The sequence below is a fragment of the Salmo salar genome, chromosome ssa14 (assembly GCF_905237065.1).
Source record: "Salmo salar chromosome ssa14, Ssal_v3.1, whole genome shotgun sequence".
NCBI lineage: Eukaryota > Metazoa > Chordata > Actinopteri > Salmoniformes > Salmonidae > Salmo > Salmo salar.
In genome coordinates, this window is record NC_059455.1 from 9316274 (window position 1) to 9338390 (window position 22117).

The window sequence follows — 22117 nt, forward strand, 5'->3', positions numbered from 1 at the left end:
GAGTATTTCAAGGAACATCCAACACCTTTCCGTTCTTTATTACCTTCCGGAACCTATACTCATTCCAGTAAGTCTTTGTAAGCATTGGGGGGAAAAGCAATCACCCTGCAAACTGTAAATGCCATGCTGTGAGTAATATGTACCTAATTAATGCCAGAGCTGAGGCAACCACCATTACATTTCCAGTGACGAGGCAAACGTTAAACGTTGATTATTATCCGTTATGATACGGACGGTTAATTGCAAAACATTCATTTGTCTTACAATAAGACAAACCACAATGGATTAAGTCAATCACAATCATGGGGGATCTAATGTTATCGGCTGCGTGGCAAATGTCATGTAATCCGAGAACGTTCTCCAAACGACCACTCCGCTACTCGTCGGCTTGGTTCCCCTAGTAACCTTGTTACCATGACTATGGCCCTGTATTTTGAACATGGCTCTCTCAACATCATACGTAGTTTTTTTTTTTTTTTTTAAGTGAAGGGCAAAATCATCAAGCATCACTTCTAAGCCAGCAATGTACTATATTAAACATGTCCTGTATGTGACTCATTTGTACTGATCAAGCTCTAACTCTAATGGGCCTGCTACTCTTTGTTCATATTCTTGTTGTTGTACCTGCATCAGATTTACTGGCAACTCCTTATAGTCCACCATGCTTTTTTTTTGGACACAAGACAAGGAGAAAGGACTAACATGTTCTCACAAGGGGTTTGAGGAGAAGTAAGCTGTTCTGTCCCAACTGCAAAGTCCAATGATCCATCTTCTTGGAAAATAGAGCCAAGAAAGATAAGGGCCCTCTTAGGCTAGTAATAAAATCAACATTTATTTGTCACATGCTTCGTAAAACAACAGGTGTAGACTAACAGTGAAATGCTTTCATGTGGGTCCTTTTGCAACAATAGTAAGTCCACATATATCTGTTGCTCTTCACAGCTATGCTTATGCGTTCATCCATCTTTTCCACTTGACTTGTTGCAAACCAACAGTTTATTCTGACATTCCATTTCTTTTGAGATGCTCAAGGACATGGTTTTAAAGTATTATGTCTCTATTATGTCAATTTAGAGAATTGACAAAAGACTTAAGATTCACAAGGCTGTTGGGCTCACAGAGGCAGTTGATTGTTATGCTTGACAGGAATCAGAAAGGACCTGTCTGTTTTTTCTTCCAGCCAGTGACTCAGTTACCTGGCCTGCCGCCTGAACCTTTGGAACCACCCACACTGTAAAGCTACAGACAGACAGTCACCGGAAGAAAATCCCTACCATTGTTTCCTTTCGGTTATAACAACATTGGACCTTGGTGATCCAGCCACACTGCTTGTCTACAGACAAAGACAGACAGATCGACAGACAGGAAGAGAATCCGACCAGCCAAGGTTTCCACTGAAGAGAAAGCCAGGAAAGCTCTTTTGCCAAGCAACAGCCTTGTTTACAGTTTGTTTGCCCTCTGTGGGTGGATTTCAAACCATTTCATGGAATAAAATCTCAGTACATGTTCTAACAGGGGTGGATGTTTCTTCCTTAAATAAATCAAAATAAAATCTCAACCGATGCACCAATAGGTCCGCTGTGTCACAGTGAATTGGTCCAAAGTTGGATTTTTAAAAAATGTGTAAGGCCTATTTTGAAATCTCAGAAAGCACAGTCAGCTAATCTCTCTGGTTTGTTCATTTCTCACAGGTCTCCAAGGGGATGTTTTCTCCCACAACACCCACACAGTATCATAAGAAGAACATCTCAGTAAGATGGAACAATCTTTTTTAATGATAAATCATGTTTTTTAGTGATTCAGTAGTGATCAGATCATCTAGGATATGCTGTATAGGGAAGGGATGTTTATGTGACCAGGAAAAACTCCTTTCACCCAAGCTAGGGGATTCTCGCTATACCTGCAACTAGGGCCTAGAGTTTTCCTTGGTCCATTCACATGGTCAGGAAAAACTCCTGGCCCTGCTTATGAAGCTCCAAGAAACCTTTCAGTTAACTCTTCCAAATACGACCATGGACCATTTACAATATGAGGCTACATGAGCTTCACAGTGTGAGTTTATTCACATCTTAGTGCTGAGAATGGTGTGAATGTGGAAGAATAAAACTCGAACGTCACATAAAGAAATTATTCTAAACTAATTGCGGAGTTGCAGTGAACTAGCATTGACCTCAAGGTAATCTCTATTGAGCCAAAGTGCATTTATCTACATCCAACTCACCACAACAGGGCAGAGTTGGAGTACTCAAAGGAATTCCTATTGTGTGACTGTTACCCTGGAAAGACTTCTATAACTTTGCCAATTTCTGTCCAGAGTGGTTAGGAGTTTGACACTGTAAGGGGGAAGTACTTCCAGTAACTGAAATCAGGAAATATTCCCTTGGGGATGGCGTAGTGAGTGAGTAAAACCATTTCCAAGCAAATCTGCTTCGACGCAATAGACTGACACTTAGAGTAGTGTTTCAAATGGTAGGTCTGAGACCTACACGTTTTTCGCAGCTATTTTCTTCTGGTCGAGGCCTGACTAAGGACTTAGTCTAGACGTGAAGGTAATTTTAAATGGCTCTACAGTCTTAGAAAAAAAGAACCTTAAAGAACCTTAAAGGGTTCTTTGGCTGTCCCCATAGGAGAACCCTTTCCACAGAGGGTTCTACCTAGAACCAAAAAGGGTTCTCCTATGGGGACAGCTAAAGAACTCTTTTGGAAGCCTTTTTTCTAACAGTGTAGGCCTAGGTGGAACTGGGGAGAAATACATTTATGAAACTTTCTAGCAGGGGATTTTAAGCCCCTTGATTAAGACGCATTAGCTGTAATCGATCAACCAAGTTGAATGGTAAACATAGGATTTGATCATCATGCTAGAGCTACATATAGTTAAATACAGTCAAGCGAGGGCTGTATTCTTAATCCAGTGGACCTTGTCTGTAGAAGATACAGGGTTTATAATCAACAATGACATAGAATCATTCTATCATTTATTTGTTCGTTTTTTTTCATGATCATTACAATACAATGAACTGTATACAGTACATATGTTAATAATGCATCTCTTCCAACTATTGCCACAGTTACAACTAAATATTTTCGATGTCTATAGTTCAGACCAAAGACCCTTTGCTTTACTGCTCTGTCTATTGCCCTCTGGTCAGACTACATACTCCTAGGAGAGAGGATGGGCCCTGGTCAAAAGTAGTGCACTGCATTGGGAATATGTGCCATCAATCTTTGACCTTATAGTTACTGAGTTAGTGGGTTGACTGGAGATGTTGGTTGGCTACCATCCTTCTCCATGTGATGAGTGGCTTTGATGAACAACCCTTTTTTTCCCTCACCCACTTTTCTGTGGGAGTCTGTATTACATACTTCATTGATGTGTGGAAGGAAAGGGGGAAGAGAGAGAGGTTATGTAAAGTGAGTCACCGCGGCTCTGAGGGGTTCACTTGTGGGCCGTGGCGCCACAGCAAACAAACCTGAAGAGGTGCACAATGGGTGATCGCTAGTCTTCATGGAGACCACGGCCAGCCCATACTCTCTGAAGCCGCTTTCTGGGAAAACCCCTCCGGGAGGCTGAGCGTACTGGAGAATTTGCTCCTCCAGATGTTCCTGCAGTCTACCCCCTCACATACACAAGAACCCTGAGACCAACGGCGTAACTTTGAACCTGACCGCCCCAATATACAACACAATGGCCACCCTGGGAGATTTATAACTGTGAAATGGTTGTTTCTGGTGAGTTTTGAAGGGGAAATACATTTCCTGATTGTTTGTTCAATATATCCCAACCACAACTGAAATATCAAAAATGTCTGTATTACTTTAAACTGTTGGTCTAACTCTAACAGTTCAGAAAGGAACCATGCTTGGTAATTTCTTTGTAGAACGACTGAGAAAGTCAATTCTGCGGTGTGTTCCGTTTGATGGAACGTTCGCTACATTGCATAACGATTTGCACCGAATTACGTTTTCCCAAACATTCTTCAACGTTCTTAAACAGACTTTGAGGTAGCATTTGCTCCATTTGATGGGTGTGGCGGGGTGTGGCTTGAATCAATGAGTGACGTATTTGACGGACAGCGGTGCATTTTCAAACCACAAACGAGCCCCTCCCTGTTTTTCAACTGGTAATTCAGGACAGCACCGTTGCCGTTTAATTGAACGCTGCATTTCCTTTTTTTCATAGTGAACGCAGACCTGGTGACTTTTCTACTCAAAAATTCATGAAAATCAAATAATTGTGACACCATTAAAATAAAATTTTACCCTCCAAAAATGTGCCTAAAAATGTGTCCAGATTATCAGGCTGGTGTGTCATTTAGCAATAAGCATTACCACCTGTAGCCCAACTGATGCAGCGTGGTGGCTATAAATAAATAAGCTGAAGCATGTGGTTGCCCATTTGTATTTGTGATAATCATTAGCTAGATCAGAGCTTCCCAAACCTTTTCAGTTAGCCCTTTTCATCATGGAGGAACATCTTATGCCCCCTCCCCCATGCTCCCTCACTTCCTCCAATTGAATGAAGTGCTACTATTGTTACAGAAAATATGGTATAAGAATTCCTTTCACTCATCAAGAAACAATACATACAAACACCAGTACCTGGTTTCCTTCCATATTGAAACCAAGAAGAACACTTTTATAAAGGAATAATAAACCAGCTTACTGCTGTGCAATGTCACATGCATCTCTATCAATAAAGACTAGGGTTGGCCAATTTCTTTTGTAGGTTTTCTGTTGAAATAATATATGAAGGTAGTTCTGGAGGTATTCTTAGGGTGATTATTGGGTCGCATAAACATGACGAGTGTTCCACATAAATAAGGAGGATAAGTTGCTGCTGCTGGTCAGAGTCTGTGAGACAGGCAGGCAGGCCTCCTCTGACTGAGAAGAGAAACAGGCTTGCTTGAGTCTACTGCCTGAGGTTCAGAGGAACATTCCTTCTCTAATTCTGTAGCCTAATAGAAACCAGTTATTTGAAAGTTTAAAATACTACTAAAGTTGTCTTGGAACTCAAAAAATAGAACCATTTCCAATGATCTCTCGTTTTGAGAATTAACGCATGTGCATCTAGTTACATCGCAATATAAACTTTCTCTACTTAAAAAATATCCTTTTCGATACAATTCTTATTTGTGCTTATGAATTTACCATGTCAAATGTGAGTGTTCTTCTTTATTTGTTACAAGTTAGCTCACAAAGTTAAGGGTTTGTTAAGAAGAGAAAGAGAGAGAGATTCTTCAACGTGTGTTTTGTCAGTCCGTCAGATCAGAGGCAGCAGGGATGACCAGGGATGTTTTATTGATACTGTACAGTGCCTTCAGAAAGTATACAGACCCCTTCTCCTTTTCCACATTTTGTTACGTTACAGCCTTATTCCAAAATGTATTTCCTCATCAATCTACACACAATACCCCAAAATGACAAAGCCAAGACAGGTTTTTATAAATATTTGCCAATTTATAAAAAATTCAAACAGAAATAACTTATTTACATAAGTATTCAGACCCTTTGCCATGAGACTCGAAACTGAGCTCGGGTGCATCCTGCTTCCATTGATTATCCATGAGCTGTTTCTACAACTTAGTTGGAGTCCACCTGTGGTAAATTCAATTGATTGGACATGATTTGGAAAGGAGGTTGGTCACGGAGGTGACCAAGAACCCCATGGCCACTCGGACAGAGCTCCAGAGTTCCTCTGTGGAGATGGGAGAACCTTCCAGAAGGACAACCATCTCTGCAGCACTCAACCAACAGGCATTTATGGTAGAGGCCAGACGGAAGCCACTCCTCAGTAAAAGGCACGGCAGCCCGCTTGGAATTTTCCAAAATGCACATAAAGGACTCTCAGACCATGAGAAGCAAGATTCTCTGGTCTGACGAAACCAAGATTGAACTCTATGGCCTGAATGCCAAGCGTCACGTCTGGAGGAAACCTGGCACCATCCCTACAGTGAAGCATGGTGGTGACAGGATCATGCTGTGGGGACGTTTTTCAGCAGCAGGGACTGGGAGACTAGTCAGGATCGAGGGAAAGATGAATGGAGCAAGGTACAGAAAGATCCTTGATGAAAACCTGCCCCAGAGTGCTCAGGACCTCAGACTGGGGCAAAGGTTCACCTTCCAACAGGACAACGACCCTATGCACACAGCCAAGACAACGCAGAAGTGGCTTCGGGACAAGTCTCTGGAGTGACCTGAAAACGCTCCCCATCCAACCTGACAGAGCTTGAGAGGATCTTCAGAGAAGATTGGGACAAACTCCCCAAATACAGGTGTTCCAAGCTTGTAGTGTCATAACCAAGAAGACTTGAGGCTGTAATCACTGCCAAAGGTGCTTCAACTAAGTACTGAATAAAGGGTCTGAATACTTATGTAAATGTGATATTTCAGTTTTAAAAAATGAATACATTTTCAAAAATTTTTTAAAACAAGTTTTTGCTTTGTCCTTATGTGTCACGGTTGTCGTAGGAAGGAGCGGACCAAAGTGCAGCGTGTGTGTCGTTCCACATTTTATTTTCACTGTGAAACTATGCAATACATATACAATAAACTGAACGGACAAAAACAACAAACGCAGAGTATCAACATACACTAACTCAAAACCAATCTCCCACAAACCCAGGTGGGAAAAAACCCTACTTAAGTATGATCTCCAATTAGAAACAACGATGACCAGCTGCCTCTAATTGGAGATCATCCCAAACAAAACCCAGCATAGAAATACAAAACTAGAACATGACAACATAGAAAAACTAAACTAGAAACCCCCCCTGTCACACCCTGACCTACTCTACCATAGAAAATAACAGCTTTCTATGGTCAGGACGTGACATTATGGGACATTGTTGGTAGATTGATGAGGGGGAAAAAACAATTTAATCCATTTTAGAATAAGGCTGTAACTTAACAAAATGCGCTGTAAGTGCGTGAATTGGACCATTTTCCTCTCCTGCTAAACATTCAAAATGTATCGAGAACTTTTGTATGTCAAGGAAAACATATGAGTAAAAAGCACATTATTTTCATTAGTAATGTAGTGAAGTAACAGTAAAAGTAGTTTAAAATATGAATAGTAAAGTGAAGTAGAGATGCCCCCCAAAAATGACTTAAGTAGTACTTTAAAGTATTTTTACATAAGTGCTTTACACCACTGGGAGTTATTGCTCCATTCTCCTTACCAGGGTTTGCCAAAGTCGGTCCTTTGGCACTCCTGGGTGCACGTTTTGGTTTTTGCCCTAGCATTACACAGCTGATTAAAATAATAAAAGCTTGATGATGACTTGGTTATTTGAATCAACTGTGTAGTGCTAGGGCAAAAAAACAAAACATACACCCAGTGGAAACCCTGCTCCTTTACAAGCCTCACTCAACTTTTTTCCCTTCACAAACCATGGCCTCTGAGGACGAGGCCAAAGCAAATGCATCATTGGCACGGGGGGGATCCAATCATACAATTTTGAATTGAATAGTACTGTATAGTGTAAAGCCACAGAAAGCTGAATGCATCAAATTCATCATGGTATATTATTGAGGGATTCAAATTGGCCTGTCTGTAATATTAGGAGGGTCATGATCCCCCTGTCCTCCCTGCAACTTATGTGCCTGCCTGATACTAGGAGGCAAAGGCTTCATCCCAATTAGATGGGACTTTATGGTGCATGGCCAGTGATGATTATCTTTCATTTGTTCATGGAGCCAAATTATTTCAAGATCCTTCCCCTTTGTCTTCTCAGTCTATATACAGTATGTGCAGGTCACAGAGGAGAGACAGAAATTATGGATATGTTTTGCATGTTTCATATATCATATTGAATGGACAAAGAAACCGAACCTTTGATCTGATCATTTCTGTCCTTTTTGATCTGGTAATGGAAATGAATAAAACCTCATGTCGTTATGTTTCATATAGTTACATTTTATTTCAAATAATTTCTTGTCACATAAGGAATTCTGTGAAGAAAAAAATACATAAATATATATACATAAATATTACAATCTAAGTGGAACAGTTGCACAGTAGAAACGAATAAATAAATGCTAATAAATACAGAAATAAATAGACAAATTAAAGTATTGGATAATACAAGACGATAACAGCTTCTCCATCAGTGATTGTGCAAAGCAGTCCTTTTCCATCTCATTATTCTTTCTACTCAAATGCCGTGAACAGGAACCTCTTATCCTCTTATCATCTTGTCCTTGACTTCAAGACACAGGTTCACCTTTTGCAAACCTCAATGCCTCAATCTTCACATTGAGCGAGGCTATTTCCCAGGCCACAGGACAAGATTTCCAGTCTTGATTCTGACTGACTTCCAGTCCAGTATTCATCTTCAGTTGCCCCTCCATACTTCTGACCAACCAGTACTGAGGAGGAACCTAGTGAGGCTACCTGGTTTCCAGTGTGTGCTTTTTAGCTTGTTTCCTATAGACTTCTTCTATGTGTCCCATTCGCCACTTGCAGTGGGCCTTAACCAACCATAACCAGCATCAACCAGCATTAACCAGTCTTAATCAGCCTTAACTGGTCTTAACCGGCTTTGACCTGCCGACTGATCTCCAGGTAGGTGATGGACTTGAGGAAGCGAGGGTAGCAGTCTTTCTCCATTAGGGTGTAGATCTTCTCCTGGGCCAGGCTGAAACAGGACTGGCTGGGGCGCTCCAGGTTCTTCTTGGTGATGGCTTTGGTCTCATGGTCTAGGTTGACCTGGGTAAAGAGGGCAATTTGATTAATATGTGCTTAACAATAAACTAACTGTTATTGAGTATTGTTCATGTACAATTAGTAAATGATGTGTGTGTGGGCGCATATATTTATGTAGTGTACATCCAATCCATGAATTCCCCTTCAAACATATTCTGTATGTAGTTAGAACAATTTAATCATTATATTTATACTGTATATTTACCTCTCTTGGTGCGTCACTGCAGACAAACTCCTCATAGATCTTCTTAGCCTTAACGGATAGCTTTGAGGAGGTCTTGGTTATCCTGTAGTCTTCACAGGCCAGGTAGAAAGCTATGTTCTCCTCACTAAACTCTGACACCAGGAAAGCTCTGAACAAGCACAGTCCATCTGGAAAAGAAAAGACGAGATTCACTTTCAACTGTGTCCATTTTTGATATTTGGAAAAAGCTGCATTTCCTATAGTGTTTAAGTATGAATAGTATATTTTAATGTGATATTATGAGTGCATCCTGATACTGCTCTTTGGGCTATTTATTCTGGCTATATGGGGTACCAGCTACATGGCTTTTCCTATCCACTTGTGCAATGCACATCTCTACAAGATGTACTTCTGAGCTTGTACAGTATGCCCAAATAAGTATGCTAAAGATGCAGGATCTTAATTTGACCAGTTTCTTACAGCAGGAAAAGAATCCCGCAGCAACAGGAAAAGTGAATTATTGTGTGGGTTATAATTAATGAACATTTTTGAAGGGGTTGACACACTTTTAGCTTTTTAAAATAATTTCCTGCAACAACAGGGTGATCAAATTAAGATCCTACATTCGTATATCATTTAAGTAAGAGAAGTGATCAGTATGATAACCCATATCAATAATCAGACTTACGTTGGTTGGACAGCAGGTTCTCAAATGACTGCCTCCATTTTAAGGGCTCGTCCATATTTAACCTGTTGATAAGAAGCGTCAGGTTAGTTCACCCAGTCCTAAAAATATTTGTTAGCATTTATAGTATCCTAAAGTTTTTTTTCATTTCCGATGCAAAATTTCAATCATGACTACATTTCTCACTATTCAATTTAGATCAAGTTTAAAAATCTATATAGAAATGGAGTATTCTGAGCTAAAATATCTTACCTTATTTTGTCAGTCTTGTGTGAGTGACTGATGATGCTCAGATCTGGCTTCTGTAGAAAGCTTCTAAAGAGAGCTTTGAGTTCCTTTGCCCTATGAAAACAGAGAAACCATTTACATTAGATTGATGCAATCATTCACATCTTACTTACAACTGTCCATCCAATTTCCCCATGAAGTAGCTATATAATAATTCCCATCGATGTAAATCCAAAATGTAACCCAAATCCAGGGACATATAATGAGATGGAAGAAATAGTAGAGATATATGACAAAACATACCTCTCCAGACATGTGATAGGCAGTGATTCCAGTTCTCGGCACATGGTGGGAGATGATGAGATGTGATCCTTTGTGCTACTGTGCTGTATTTCTGTAGTGTTCCGGAGCTTTTAGTCTACGATGGCTCTAACACTGCAGTGAAACTAGTTCTCAGTGTGGTCTACTGGCTGTGTGTGAAGAGAGTGTTTTTATAAGGCAGCCCCCTCTGTGACATCACGTCTCTTAGCCAATGACATGAGGGCCGTGGGAGGAGGAAAATACTCCCTCGTTTCATATTTTTTTAAATATTTTTTGGGGGGGGTTGACCGTCACGTGTGTGATTAGAAAGAAGGAAGCAAATATAAGCAAGCATATTATATTAAGCAAGCATAATATAAAGTTAATTGCAAATCCACACAATCATTTTTTAAATGTGTTGCATGGATTGAGTTTATATCCAGCCCTCAAGCAAAAAATATCTGTTTGGAGTAGTAATTACAACACTTTTGCCACTGCAATAAATAATTGTTATGATACTGAAATTACACTTTGGGCCAGTTACCGAGACGCATATTTAGCGTAGTCCTGATCTAAAAAGCATGCTCAATAGAGAATCTCCATTGAAAGTGCTTTTTAGTCCAGGACTAGGTTAAGTGTCTGGATGTCCGGGAAACCATCCCAAAATGTTATAGTAATTTCACTATCATAACAATACATCGAAGAGGACAGCTATTTCTCACAGTGGCCCAAATGACAAAAGCATTAAGCTTATTCTGAGAAGTCATACACCCATGTCTATAAATAGTCTTCCATTTTGGGCTAGACGAGAAATCTATTGTCTATTCAGAAAGGGGTTTCTACTTTTAAACATGAGACAGAGCCAACACCAAAGACAATCTGATGAATCTCAGTGAGTGTGAAACAGGAAAGGAAGGGAAAGGGGAAAGGAAGTAGGCGAAACAGGAAAAGGGGGTAGACTAGAGGATTCCTTGGAAGGACTGTAGGTCCTACACTGGCCAACTAATACAATGTGACTCGTTCCCAGAAACTCTGCTACATTATTCATAATGTCACACATAGTTTGGTTGTTTACAGGTCAGAACTACAGATATAGTGACTCATCTTCCTTCTTACAGTAATAGGCAATTGGCCTACACTTACACTCAGGAAACGGTGGTCGGCTCTATTCTGCTAATTCATGGGTTATTCACAAGTGCGTCAGGCCGTTTTTATGAATGTTTTCTTGAGGACTGGCCAACTTTTCAAACTTGTTTATTCATTCTAAATGGAAGCTAATGATGATTTTGTCTAAATTACACTGCGGTGTCTTGGAAATACGATAACATTGATTAAGTAGGCAAATAATTAGTAGGAAACCAATTTGTCTCTCTATAAACTGTGGGACTATTGGGAACAATCAGAAGGTGACGACGTCACAATGATGACAAAAGCTTTGCCTACTAATGATTAGCTTCCTTTAGAAATGTCCTTGTTTTTGCCAAGCCACTATAAAGCACTTTAGATGACAGCTTCATCAGCGCCAATTGAGAATGCATTGAGTAGAACTTTCAGTCATAAAACTTTCACCAATGTAGTGATGCGACGTGAAACCCATGAATAGGCTAGGGACTGTTATAGTGTGGACACTATATAAATAATGATATGGTTATTATTGGTATTGACCGTGACCTTTCCCTTTTGATGATGTCATCACTAAGAGTGAGTTCTGTGCAATGTGATTCTACCACCGGTGGAGTGGGCTATATAGTTCTGTTATATTTGTACCGTTTGTACCTGGCAATACACCTTTAGGTTTGGGTTGAAAGTAAAGGAAAGTAATATCGAAATGCGTGTGGGCATTCCTTGTCAAGTTACTACAGGGACCAAAATACTTTTCTCATATCGTCATCAATCTAAGACAGTGACTGGAGTAGACATTGCTGAATGAGGTAACCCACTGGGCACATACTGGTAGAATCAACGTTGTTTCCACGTCATTTCAATGAAATTACGTTGAACCCACTGTCACGCCCTGATCTGTTTCACCTGTCCTTGTGCTTGTCTCCACCCCCCTCCAGGTGTCACCCATCTTCCCAATTATCCCCTGTATATTTATACCTGTGTTCTCTGTCTGTTTGTTGCCAGTTCGCCTTGTTCGTTCAAGCTTACCAGCGTTTTTCCTGTCAGTGCCTGTTGTTTCCCAGCCTCTCTTTGCTAGTTCTCCAGGTTTTGACCTTTGCCTGTGCTGACCCTGTACTTGCCTGCCTGACCTCTCTGCCTGACCCTGCCTGCCATCCTGTACCTTTGCTCCACCTCTGGATTACTGAACCCTGCCTGACCCTGAATCCGCCTGCCGTCCTGTACATTTGCCTTACCCTGGATTTTCGACCCCTGCCTGCCTTGACCTGTCTTTGCCTGCCCCTGTTGCTACAATAAACAGTGTTACTTCGACAGTCTGCATCTGGGTCTTACTTTGATTCCTGATACCAACGTTGAATTGATGTCTGTGCCCAGTGGGAAACTTCAAAACTTGATGTTACTTAGTACCAAAGGATTCTCTGGTATGGGGCTCTGCTTATCTGGGTAGTCATTGTAGATTCTTGATATTCCAAAAAAGGAAATGTGATAGCATCTCCCATAAATGTCTAAAAGCTTGACTAAATCCACAGGTTGTCAGCTTTTTTTAAATAGAAAGTGCACCATGAATTAAAGACCTTGTTGCTGCTGACATTTATGGGAGATGCTATCACCTTTCCTTTATTGGAATATCAGGATTTAAAAAAATGTATGCTCAAGTGTATCCTTGCTTGGACTCCAAACATTTCTAACGTTTTTATTTGTGGTATTGTCATGTCCTGACCATAGAGAGCTCTTATTTTCTATGGTAGAGTAGGTCAGGGCGTGACTGGGGGGGTTTATTCTAGTTTTATTTTTCTATGTTTGGTTGTAGTTTCTGTTTTTCTATATTTTTTTTTTTGGATGATCCCCAAATAGAGGCAGCTGGTCATCGTTGTCTCTAATTGGGGATCATACTTAAATAGTTGTTTTTCCCACCTTTGTTTGTGGGAGTGTCACGTCCTGACCAGTATAAGGGTTATTTGTTATTGTAGTTTGGTCAGGACGTGGCAGAGGGTATTTTGTTTATGTGGTTCAGGGTGGTGATTTATTTAGTAGGGTGTTTGTTTAGTTAGTTCCGGGTTTTTGGGGTTATGTTCTATGTTTGTATTTCTATGTGGTCTCTAGTCTTTTGTATTTCTATGTCTAGTTTATTGGGGTTGGACTCTCAATTGGAGGCAGGTGTTTTCTAGTTGCCTCTGATTGAGAGTCCTATATATGGGTATGTGTTTGGTTTGGTGTTGGTGGGAGATTGTTCTTGGATTGCTGTGTTGCCTTCAAGACTGTTGTTCATCGTTTTGTTATTTTTGTATGCTTGTTTGTTTGGTTTTTCCTTCTTTTCCCGTCAATAAAGATGAGTATACATGTCCCTGCTGCGTTTTGGTCCTCTCCTTACGACAACCGTGACAGGGAGATTATTTTGAGTTAGTGCATGTAGCACCTCTTCGTCATGTTTTGTTTATTGTATGTCTTGCATAGTTTCACATTAAAATAAAATATATGGAACGATATTCACGCTGCGCCTTGGTCCGTTCCTACACACAGTTGTGACAGGTATTAAGATTTATTTGTCCATTTGTACCCAGGGTCCAACAGAAATCTGGCTTACGCTTTATCCCAACCCTTCTGAAAGACACACATACATGTTGGAGCAGGGGGCTGCCATACTACAGTGCCCGTGGAGCAGTTGTTGCTCAAGGGAAAAACAGCAGCCGATAGCTAGTAAGATTTAATTCCAGAAACCCTTAGCTCACTTCCTGCCAGATCCCTTGTCATGTCTAAGATCACTAGGCCAGAAGAGTCGATGGCCTATTTTCCTGCTCTATGGTTGATGTTTTTAAGGACATTCTGTACATCTCCCGGCTCTATGCCAATGGAAGCTTCAACATAGAGTAAACATGTTTTCCATGGCCTTAACCATCATGCTGTTGAATTACATAAGCCCTGACGGAATGAGCCAGATCTATTTCAATACAAACTCTATTATTCTGACTTCTCTGATGTTTTTGGCATTTAAGAGCGTCAACGGCGACACATTTCTGTTAATGTTTGTAATTTTATCAACATAACAGGCAGCTGTCGAAGCGTATGAAAACTAACTATACACTATTATGACACATTACTTTAATTATCCCAGTTGTTTAGATCAAGGCCCAAAAAATTGTTGAACATCCTCACACCATGCCATGACTGTTTGACTGTTTAGGGATGTAGTGGTAAAAATAAAATTGCGCTCCCTATACTTTGAAAGCATTTTTCTGCAAAGGTTATGTCATGCCAGTGTTATAAAGCCCTCATGTGGGAGGGTTCAAGCAAAATGTTACCAGATTTAGGATAGTAGTGTGTCAGAGCAGATATGTTGGGTCCAAATGATTTGTGTTCCCCTTAGTATTTGAGGGTCAGAATCTTACTCACTACAACTGTATTCAGTAAAGACACATTCATATGGCAAAAAGGCTTACATTCATCTTAAACTCTTATCCTAAAGAGGGACTGAAATCCTTCCTCAAGATTATGGACTAGTGTGAGCTGTAGCAGCTAATTTACACTGCAATGTTTGAATGACAGAAAACAGTAGGCTACAGAAGTTAATAAAAAAATGTGTGAGTAGCTAGGGAAGTGTGAAGTCCTTGTCACAGCTGTCGTAATGTAAGGACCAAGGCGCAGCGGGTGGAGTGCTCATCATTAATTTATTAAACAACGTGAACAAGAAAATCAGAAACACGACAGGAACAGTTAGCAGGCTAACATAAAGCAGCAGTGCTAAAGACAACCCACAAGCCCCAGGTGAAAAACACACTCCTAATATGACTCCCAATCAGGAACAATGACATACAGCTGTTCCTGATTGGGAGCCACACAGACTAGCAAAGAAACAGAACAACTAGATCAACCATACAACACAACCCTACTGCCACGTCCTGACAAATCTAATTCAATTACTCCCTCTGCTGGTCAGGACGTGACAGTCCTTGATAATTGACAATAAGTAATACAAATACACTGCTCAAAAAAATAAAGGGAACACTTAAACAACACAATGTAACTCCAAGTCAATCACACTTGTGTGAAATCAAACTGTCCACTTAGGAAGCAACACTGATTGACAATACATTTCACATGCTGTTGTGCAAATGGAATAGACAACAGGTGGAAATTATAGGCAATTAGCAAGACACCCCCAATAAAGGAGTGGTTCTGCAGGTGGGGACCACAGACCACTTCTCAGTTCCTATACTTCCTGGCTGATGTTTTGGTCACTTTTGAATGCTGGCGGTGCTTTCACTCTAGTGGTAGCATGAGACGGAGTCTACAACCCACACAAGTGGCTCAGGTACTGCAGCTCATCCAGGATGGCACATCAATGCGAGCTGTGGCAAGAAGGTTTGCTGTGTCTGTCAGCGTAGTGTCCAGAGCATGGAGGCGCTACCAGGAGACAGGCCAGTACATCAGGAGACGTGGAGGAGGCTGTAGGAGGGCAACAACCCAGCAGCAGGACCGCTACCTCCGCCTTTGTCCAAGGAGGAACAGGAGGAGCACTGCCAGAGCCCTGCAAAATGACCTCCAGCAGGCCACAAATGTGCATGTGTCTGCTCAAACGGTCAGAAACAGTCTCCATGAGGGTGGTATGAGGGCCCTGAATCCAATTGAGCACATCTGGGACATCATGTCTCGCTCCATCCACCAACGCCACGTTGCACCACAGACTGTCCAGGAGTTGACGGATGCTTTAGTCCAGGTCTGGGAGGAGATCCCTCAGGAGACCATCCGCCACCTCATCAGGAGCATGCCCAGGCATTGTAGGGAGGTCATACAGGCACGTGGAGGCCACACGCACTACTGAGCCTCATTTTGACTTGTTTTAAGGACATTACATCAAAGTTGGATCAGCCTGTAGTGTGGTTTTCCACTTTAATTTTGAGTGTGACTCCAAATCCAGACCTCCATGGGTTGATAAATTGGATTTCCATTGATTATTTTTGTGTGATTTTGTTGTCAGCACATTCAACTATGTAAAGAAAAAAGTATTTAATAAGATTATTTCTTTCATTCAGATCTAGGATGTGTTGTTTAAGTGTTCCCTTTTATTTTTTTGAGCAGTACATTATCACTTGTGAATGATGCCCAGCGCAAAGGCAAGAAACAATGCCTTTTTTTGCGACTTTTTCGAATCATAGTCACACACCTCATGTAGCCTAGCCCATAGGCCTATATGTTTTCATAAGGTTTGTATCACAACTAAAGTGGCCAAATAACTTCTTAAAAATTAGCACATTAATCTGCTTTGCAAAGGGTGTAGAGCCTGACTGTGAGCGAAGTGAACCTTTATAATAAAATCATTACATATATAATTGCATTTGCAGTCACTTTTGATAATGGTGTTTTCCCACTAATTGAACATTTGCGCTTATAGCCTACTGCCGTGTGCACATTGATGCGCTTATAATGTGAAAAAATTGCCTAATAGTTTATTAAGATATTAAGCTAAACGTTCTGATCTGTTGCGTCAGCCTCATTGCGTAAAAATGTTTTTTTTTAATGCTAGTGGTTATATTATTTTGGGTTCTATCACATCTCACAACTGTCCCAAACTATGTTTGGAATATTTATTTCACGCACAGAAAATAATAGGTTAACTTTTGTACTATGGGGGATAGTAGATTGACATAGGCTAGTGCTTTTGCTGTTCTTGTTGGATGACAAAAAGTAAATGTGGACAGTTCTTCCAATATCTTCAATATGTACCTCAGAATTTGATAAGGACGCACACAGTTGCATCCCCGATGTGTCTGTCTTCACTTGTAGCCTGTGAGAAAGACCCGATCACGTGATGGAGAGCCATGTGAGTGAGAGGTGCTTCAAAGAACACAGCACTCAGAGAGAAGGGAATTATAATTATTATATAACACTGTCATGACCCCTATATACCTGTTGTGACGTATTGTGTTATTTTTTGGCTGGTTATGACACCTACGTAAGCGTGTCAAAACCCACATTTATACAAATTCGTTTTTTCCCTGCCAAGAACTTTCGTTTCATTTGAAAGTTTGTTTCTTAAATCATTTGTTGTTGTAATCAATTCTTTACAGTCATGTTTTTTTCCATCATATTTTTTTAAACTTGTAGAAAATATACTTCATGACACTGTAATGAAGCATTATGACCATCCTGTGTCACTTTACTTGGACGAAGAAAATACACTTTATGACGCTGTCAAGAAGCATTATGACCATCCTGCCTCTTTACTTGGACTATGAAAATACACTTTATGACACTGTCAAGCAGCATTATGACCATCATAATCATATAAGCCAGATAGGCCTATCACGTACATGCCCTTATGTAGGTCAAAAAGAGGGTGTCTTGTCCTGCTCCTGAAATCTGACCCTGCGTTCACCCAGTCATCAGCACCATATCATCATTGGGGTAGGTGCATGTCTGACATCAATGTGTGCCCAATTATAATGATAATTTAATATGGTCAATAAAATAAATATACAATTTAACATAAACATAGGCTATGGTGTAATGGAATGTTTTGCTTTGTGTGGTAGGTTTTGTGGGTTTTGAGACTCTTATGTACAGTAGGTGTCATAACCAGCCATAAAATAACTACCATTGTAGGTTTTGTGGGTTTTTACATTCTTATGTAGGTGTCATAACCAGCCATAAAATAACTACCATTGTAGGTTTTGTGGGTTTTTACATTCTTATGTAGGTGTCATAACCAGCCATAAAATAACTACCATTGTAGGTTTCGTGGGTTTTTACACTCTTATGTAGGTGTCATAACCAGCCATAAAATACTACCATGGTAGGTTTCGTGGGTTTTTACACTCTTATGTAGGTGTCATAACCAGCCATACAATAACGCAATATGTCACAACAGGTCTAATGATGTTTCATGACAGTGACCATATTATAACAGGTTATGACACATTATGTCAGCAGTTATGACATATTATGACATGGTTATGACCGTGTCATAACAGGTGTTGTGACGCTGGGTGTCAAGTAAAAGTGTTACCCAAAAGAGTAGTGTCAATTTACATTTTTTTGAATTACGTGATAGGCCTAGAAGAGGAAAATGTGATCACGCTCCTACCCTGTTGTTGGGGTCCTTCCATTTATTGCTTTCCAATTGGGGTCATAAGATCACAATCTCATGGGTGTGTATGCGTGTGCATATGTGACTTACAGACTAGGGCTGACCACATTTAGTCGACTGGTCAAATGTTTGGTGATAATGTTGCAGGTTTGCTAGCACGAGCTTCGTGCCAGACCAAGTTAATGCAATTGTCACGTCCTGACCATAGTAAGTTGTTATTTACTATGGTAGAGTAGGTCAGGGCGTGACAGGGGGTGTTTGTCTGTTTTTGTATTTCTATGTTTAGTTTCTAGTTTTTGTATTTCTAGATTAGTTTTGTTTGGCATGACCTCCAATTAGAGACCGCTGGTTGTCGTTGTCTCTAATTGGAGGCCATATTTAAGTTGATGTTTGTGTCACTGGTGTTTGTTGGTGATTATTCGTTGTGAGTGTATTAATCCTCCTGCGTCACGGTTGTTGTTTTGTGTATATTTTGAAGTGTTTAATTGTTGCATTCGGTTTCACTGGTTAAATAAATATGTGGAACTACGAAAACGCTGCATCTTGGTCCGCTCCTTCAAACAGCCATGACAAAATCACCCACCACTGAAGGACCAAGCAGCGTGGAAGGGAGCAGCAGGAAAAGTGGACTTGGGAGGAGGTATTGGACGGCAAGGGATCCTGGACATGGGAGAAGATCCAGGCGGGATGGGATCACCTTCCATGGGAACAGGTAGAGGCAGCAAGAGCAGAGCGGCGACGAGAGGAGGCACGATACCAACGAAGAGGCAGGTGCGAGAGGCAGCCCCCCAAAAATGTTTTGAGGGGGCACACGGGGAGTTGGGCAGAGTCAGGGTGGAGTCCTGAGCCAGCTTCCCGTGTTTACTGTGGGGAGCAAGCAACGGGGCAGGCACCGTGTTGTGCGGTGATGCGCACTGTGTTTCGTCAGGGCGCATTCACAGGCCGGTGCGATCTGTGCCCGCACCCTGCAGTTGTCGAGCTGAGTTGAGCATCCAGCCAGGGCGGGTTGTGCAAGCCATACGCTCCAGGCCTCCAGTGCGCATCCGCGGCCCAGAATGTCCTGTGCCTGCTCCTCGCAACCTCCCTCCAGTGCGCCTCCATAGTCCAGTACGTCCTGTGCCTGCTCCTTGCACTCTCCTTTCAGTGTGCAGCCATAACCCGGTACAGCCAGTGCCTGCTGTGAGCACTCGGTCCTTAGTGCATCTCCCCAGTCCGGTGAGACCGATTCCTGCTCCTCGCACTATTCCTCCAGTGCGCATCCATAACCCGGTACAGCCAGTGCCTGCTGTGAGCACTCAGCCCTTAGTGCGTCTCCCCAGTCCGGTGAGACCGATTCCTGCTCCTCGCACTCTCCCTCCAGTGCGCCTCCATAGCCCAGTACGTCCTGTGCCTGCTCCCCGCACTCGCCCTGAGGTGTGTGTTACTAGTCTGGCGCCACCTATGCCAGTCCCACAAATCAGACCTCCAGTGCGCATCCCCAGTCTGGAGTCTCCAGCGACGCTCCTCAGCCCGGAGCCTCCAGCTACGGTCCTCAGCCCGGAGCCTCCAGCTACGGTCCTCAGCCCGGAGCCTCCAGAGACGCTCCTCAGCCCGGAGCCTCCAGCTACGGTCCTCAGCCCGGAGCCTCCAGAGACGCTCCTCAGCCCGGAGCCTCCAGCTACGCTCCGCAACCCAGAGCCTCCAGCTACGTTCCGCAACCCAGAGCCTTCAGCGGTGGTCTACAGCCCAGAGCCTTCAGCGGTGGTCTGCAGCAAAGAGCCTTCAGCGGAGATCTACAGCCCAGAGCCTTCAGCGGAGATCTACAGCCCAGAGCCTTCAGCTGAGGTCTACAGCCCAGAGCCTTCAGCGGCGGTCTGCAGCCCAGAGCTTTCAACAGTGGTCTGCAGCCCAGAGCCTTCAGCGACGGTCTGCAGCCCAGAGTCTTCAGCGGCGGCCTTTAGCCCAGAGTCTTCAGCAGCGGTTGTTGGTCCGAAGCCTCCGACGATGATCCAGGGTCTGGTTCCTCCGGACATACAGAATCGGGGGGGATCAGCCGGGCGGTGGGGGTACTACGCCCAGAACCAGAGCCGCCGCCATAGACATTTGTCACCCACCCTACCCTCCCTTTGTGTTGTGTTTTTTTAGGGGGGGGGTTTGTTTATTTTTTATTTTTTTGTAGGTGCGGTCGGGGTCCGCACATTTGGAGGGGGGGTACTGTCACGTCCTGACCATAGTAAGTTGTTATTTACTATGGTAGAGTAGGTCAGGGCGTGACAGGGGGTGTTTGTCAGTTTTTGTATTTCTATGTTTAGTTTCTAGTTTTTGTATTTCTAGATTAGTTTTGTTTGGCATGACCTCCAATTAGAGGCAGCTGGTTGTCGTTGTCTCTAATTGGAGGCCATATTTAAGTTGATGTTTGTGTCACTGGTGTTTGTGGGTGATTATTCGTTGTGAGTGTATTTATCCTCCTGCGTCACGGTTGTTGTTTTGTGTATATTTTGAAGTGTTTAATTGTTGCATTCGGTTTCACTGGTTAAATAAATATGTGGAACTACGAAAACGCTGCATCTTGGTCCGCTCCTTCAAACAGCCGTGACAGCAATAGCTGCTAGAATGTTTCAAGTTCCTTGCAGACAGGCCATACGTCGCCAATGTGATTTATAGGATATTTATTTTTATCAGGATATTTTCTACCTGCGGTTTGCAATGTTTTTGTTTGTTGGCTTTATGTAGGCAATTTTTACACATTGGCAATGGCAATATAACTTACTTTTAGATTTGTATCATTTTCATTTAGATATAATTTTGATTAACCACATGACATTGACTTTGAGATATGAAAACTTTATGAATTAAATTGCTCCACAAAATTAAACTGTTGCACAAAAATGTGCACATGAAAATCTTAATTGGCATGCAGATCAGTAGAAATGGTACGATAACTTGGCACTCCAAATTGAAAAGGTTGCTGACGACCGCTGGTGCAACTTAAGGCAATTTCAGGAGCATAACCTCAGTGAGCGGGAGGAGAGTTGGGAACAGGTTTTTTTCTTCCGGTTAGTCTATATTGATCACTGGCGCCCTCTTTAGTAATTTGTGTGGTTTAACAAGCTCTGTAGCCTACATACAGTGCAGTTGATTTTATTCAAACATAGGGTGTGTCTATACATTACAGTTGAAGTCAGAAGTTTACATACACTTAGTCATTAAAACTAGTTTTTCAACCACTCCATAAATTTCTTGTTAATAAACTATAGTTTTGGAAAGTCGGTTAGGACATCTACCTTGTGCATGCCACAAGTAATTTTTCCAACAATTGTTTACAGACAGATTATTTCACTTATAATTCACTGTATCAGAATTCCAGTGGGTCAGAAGTTTACAAACACTAAGCTGACTGTGCTTTTAAACAGCTTGGAAAATTCCAGAAAATGATGTCATGGCTTTAGAAGCTTCTGATAGGCTAATTGACATGATTTGAGTCAATTGGAGGTGTACGTGTGGATATATTTCAAGGCCTACCTTCAAAATCAGTGCCTCTTTGCTTGACATCATGGGAAAATCAAAAGAAATCAGCCAAGACCTCCGAAAAAAATTGCAGACCTCCACAAGTCTGGTTCATCCTTGGGAGAAATTTCCAAACGCCTGAAGGTACCACATTCATCTGTACAAACAATATTACGCAAGTATAAACATCATGGGACCACGCACCTGTCATACTACTCAGGAAGGAGACGTGGTCTGTCTCCTAGAGATGAACGTACTTTGGTGCAAAAAGTGCAAATCAATCCCATAACAACGGGAAAGAACCTTGTGAAGATACTGGAGGAA

At 41.9% G+C, this 22117-nt stretch overlaps 1 protein-coding gene across 1 annotated transcript; it reads right to left on the reverse strand.

Annotated features, from left to right (window-relative positions):
- Positions 1-7894: 7894 nt before the first annotated feature.
- LOC106568731 (regulator of G-protein signaling 5) lies at positions 7895-10286 on the reverse strand. The gene is made up of 5 exons (XM_014139323.2): positions 10105-10286; positions 9826-9915; positions 9577-9638; positions 8910-9076; positions 7895-8707 (listed from the first exon to the last, which is right to left on the reverse strand). Exons 1-5 carry the CDS (start codon positions 10146-10148, stop codon positions 8531-8533), a joined length of 540 nt encoding a protein of 179 aa, XP_013994798.1. The 5' UTR covers positions 10149-10286; the 3' UTR covers positions 7895-8530.
- Between the last annotated feature and the right edge of the window lie 11831 nt (positions 10287-22117).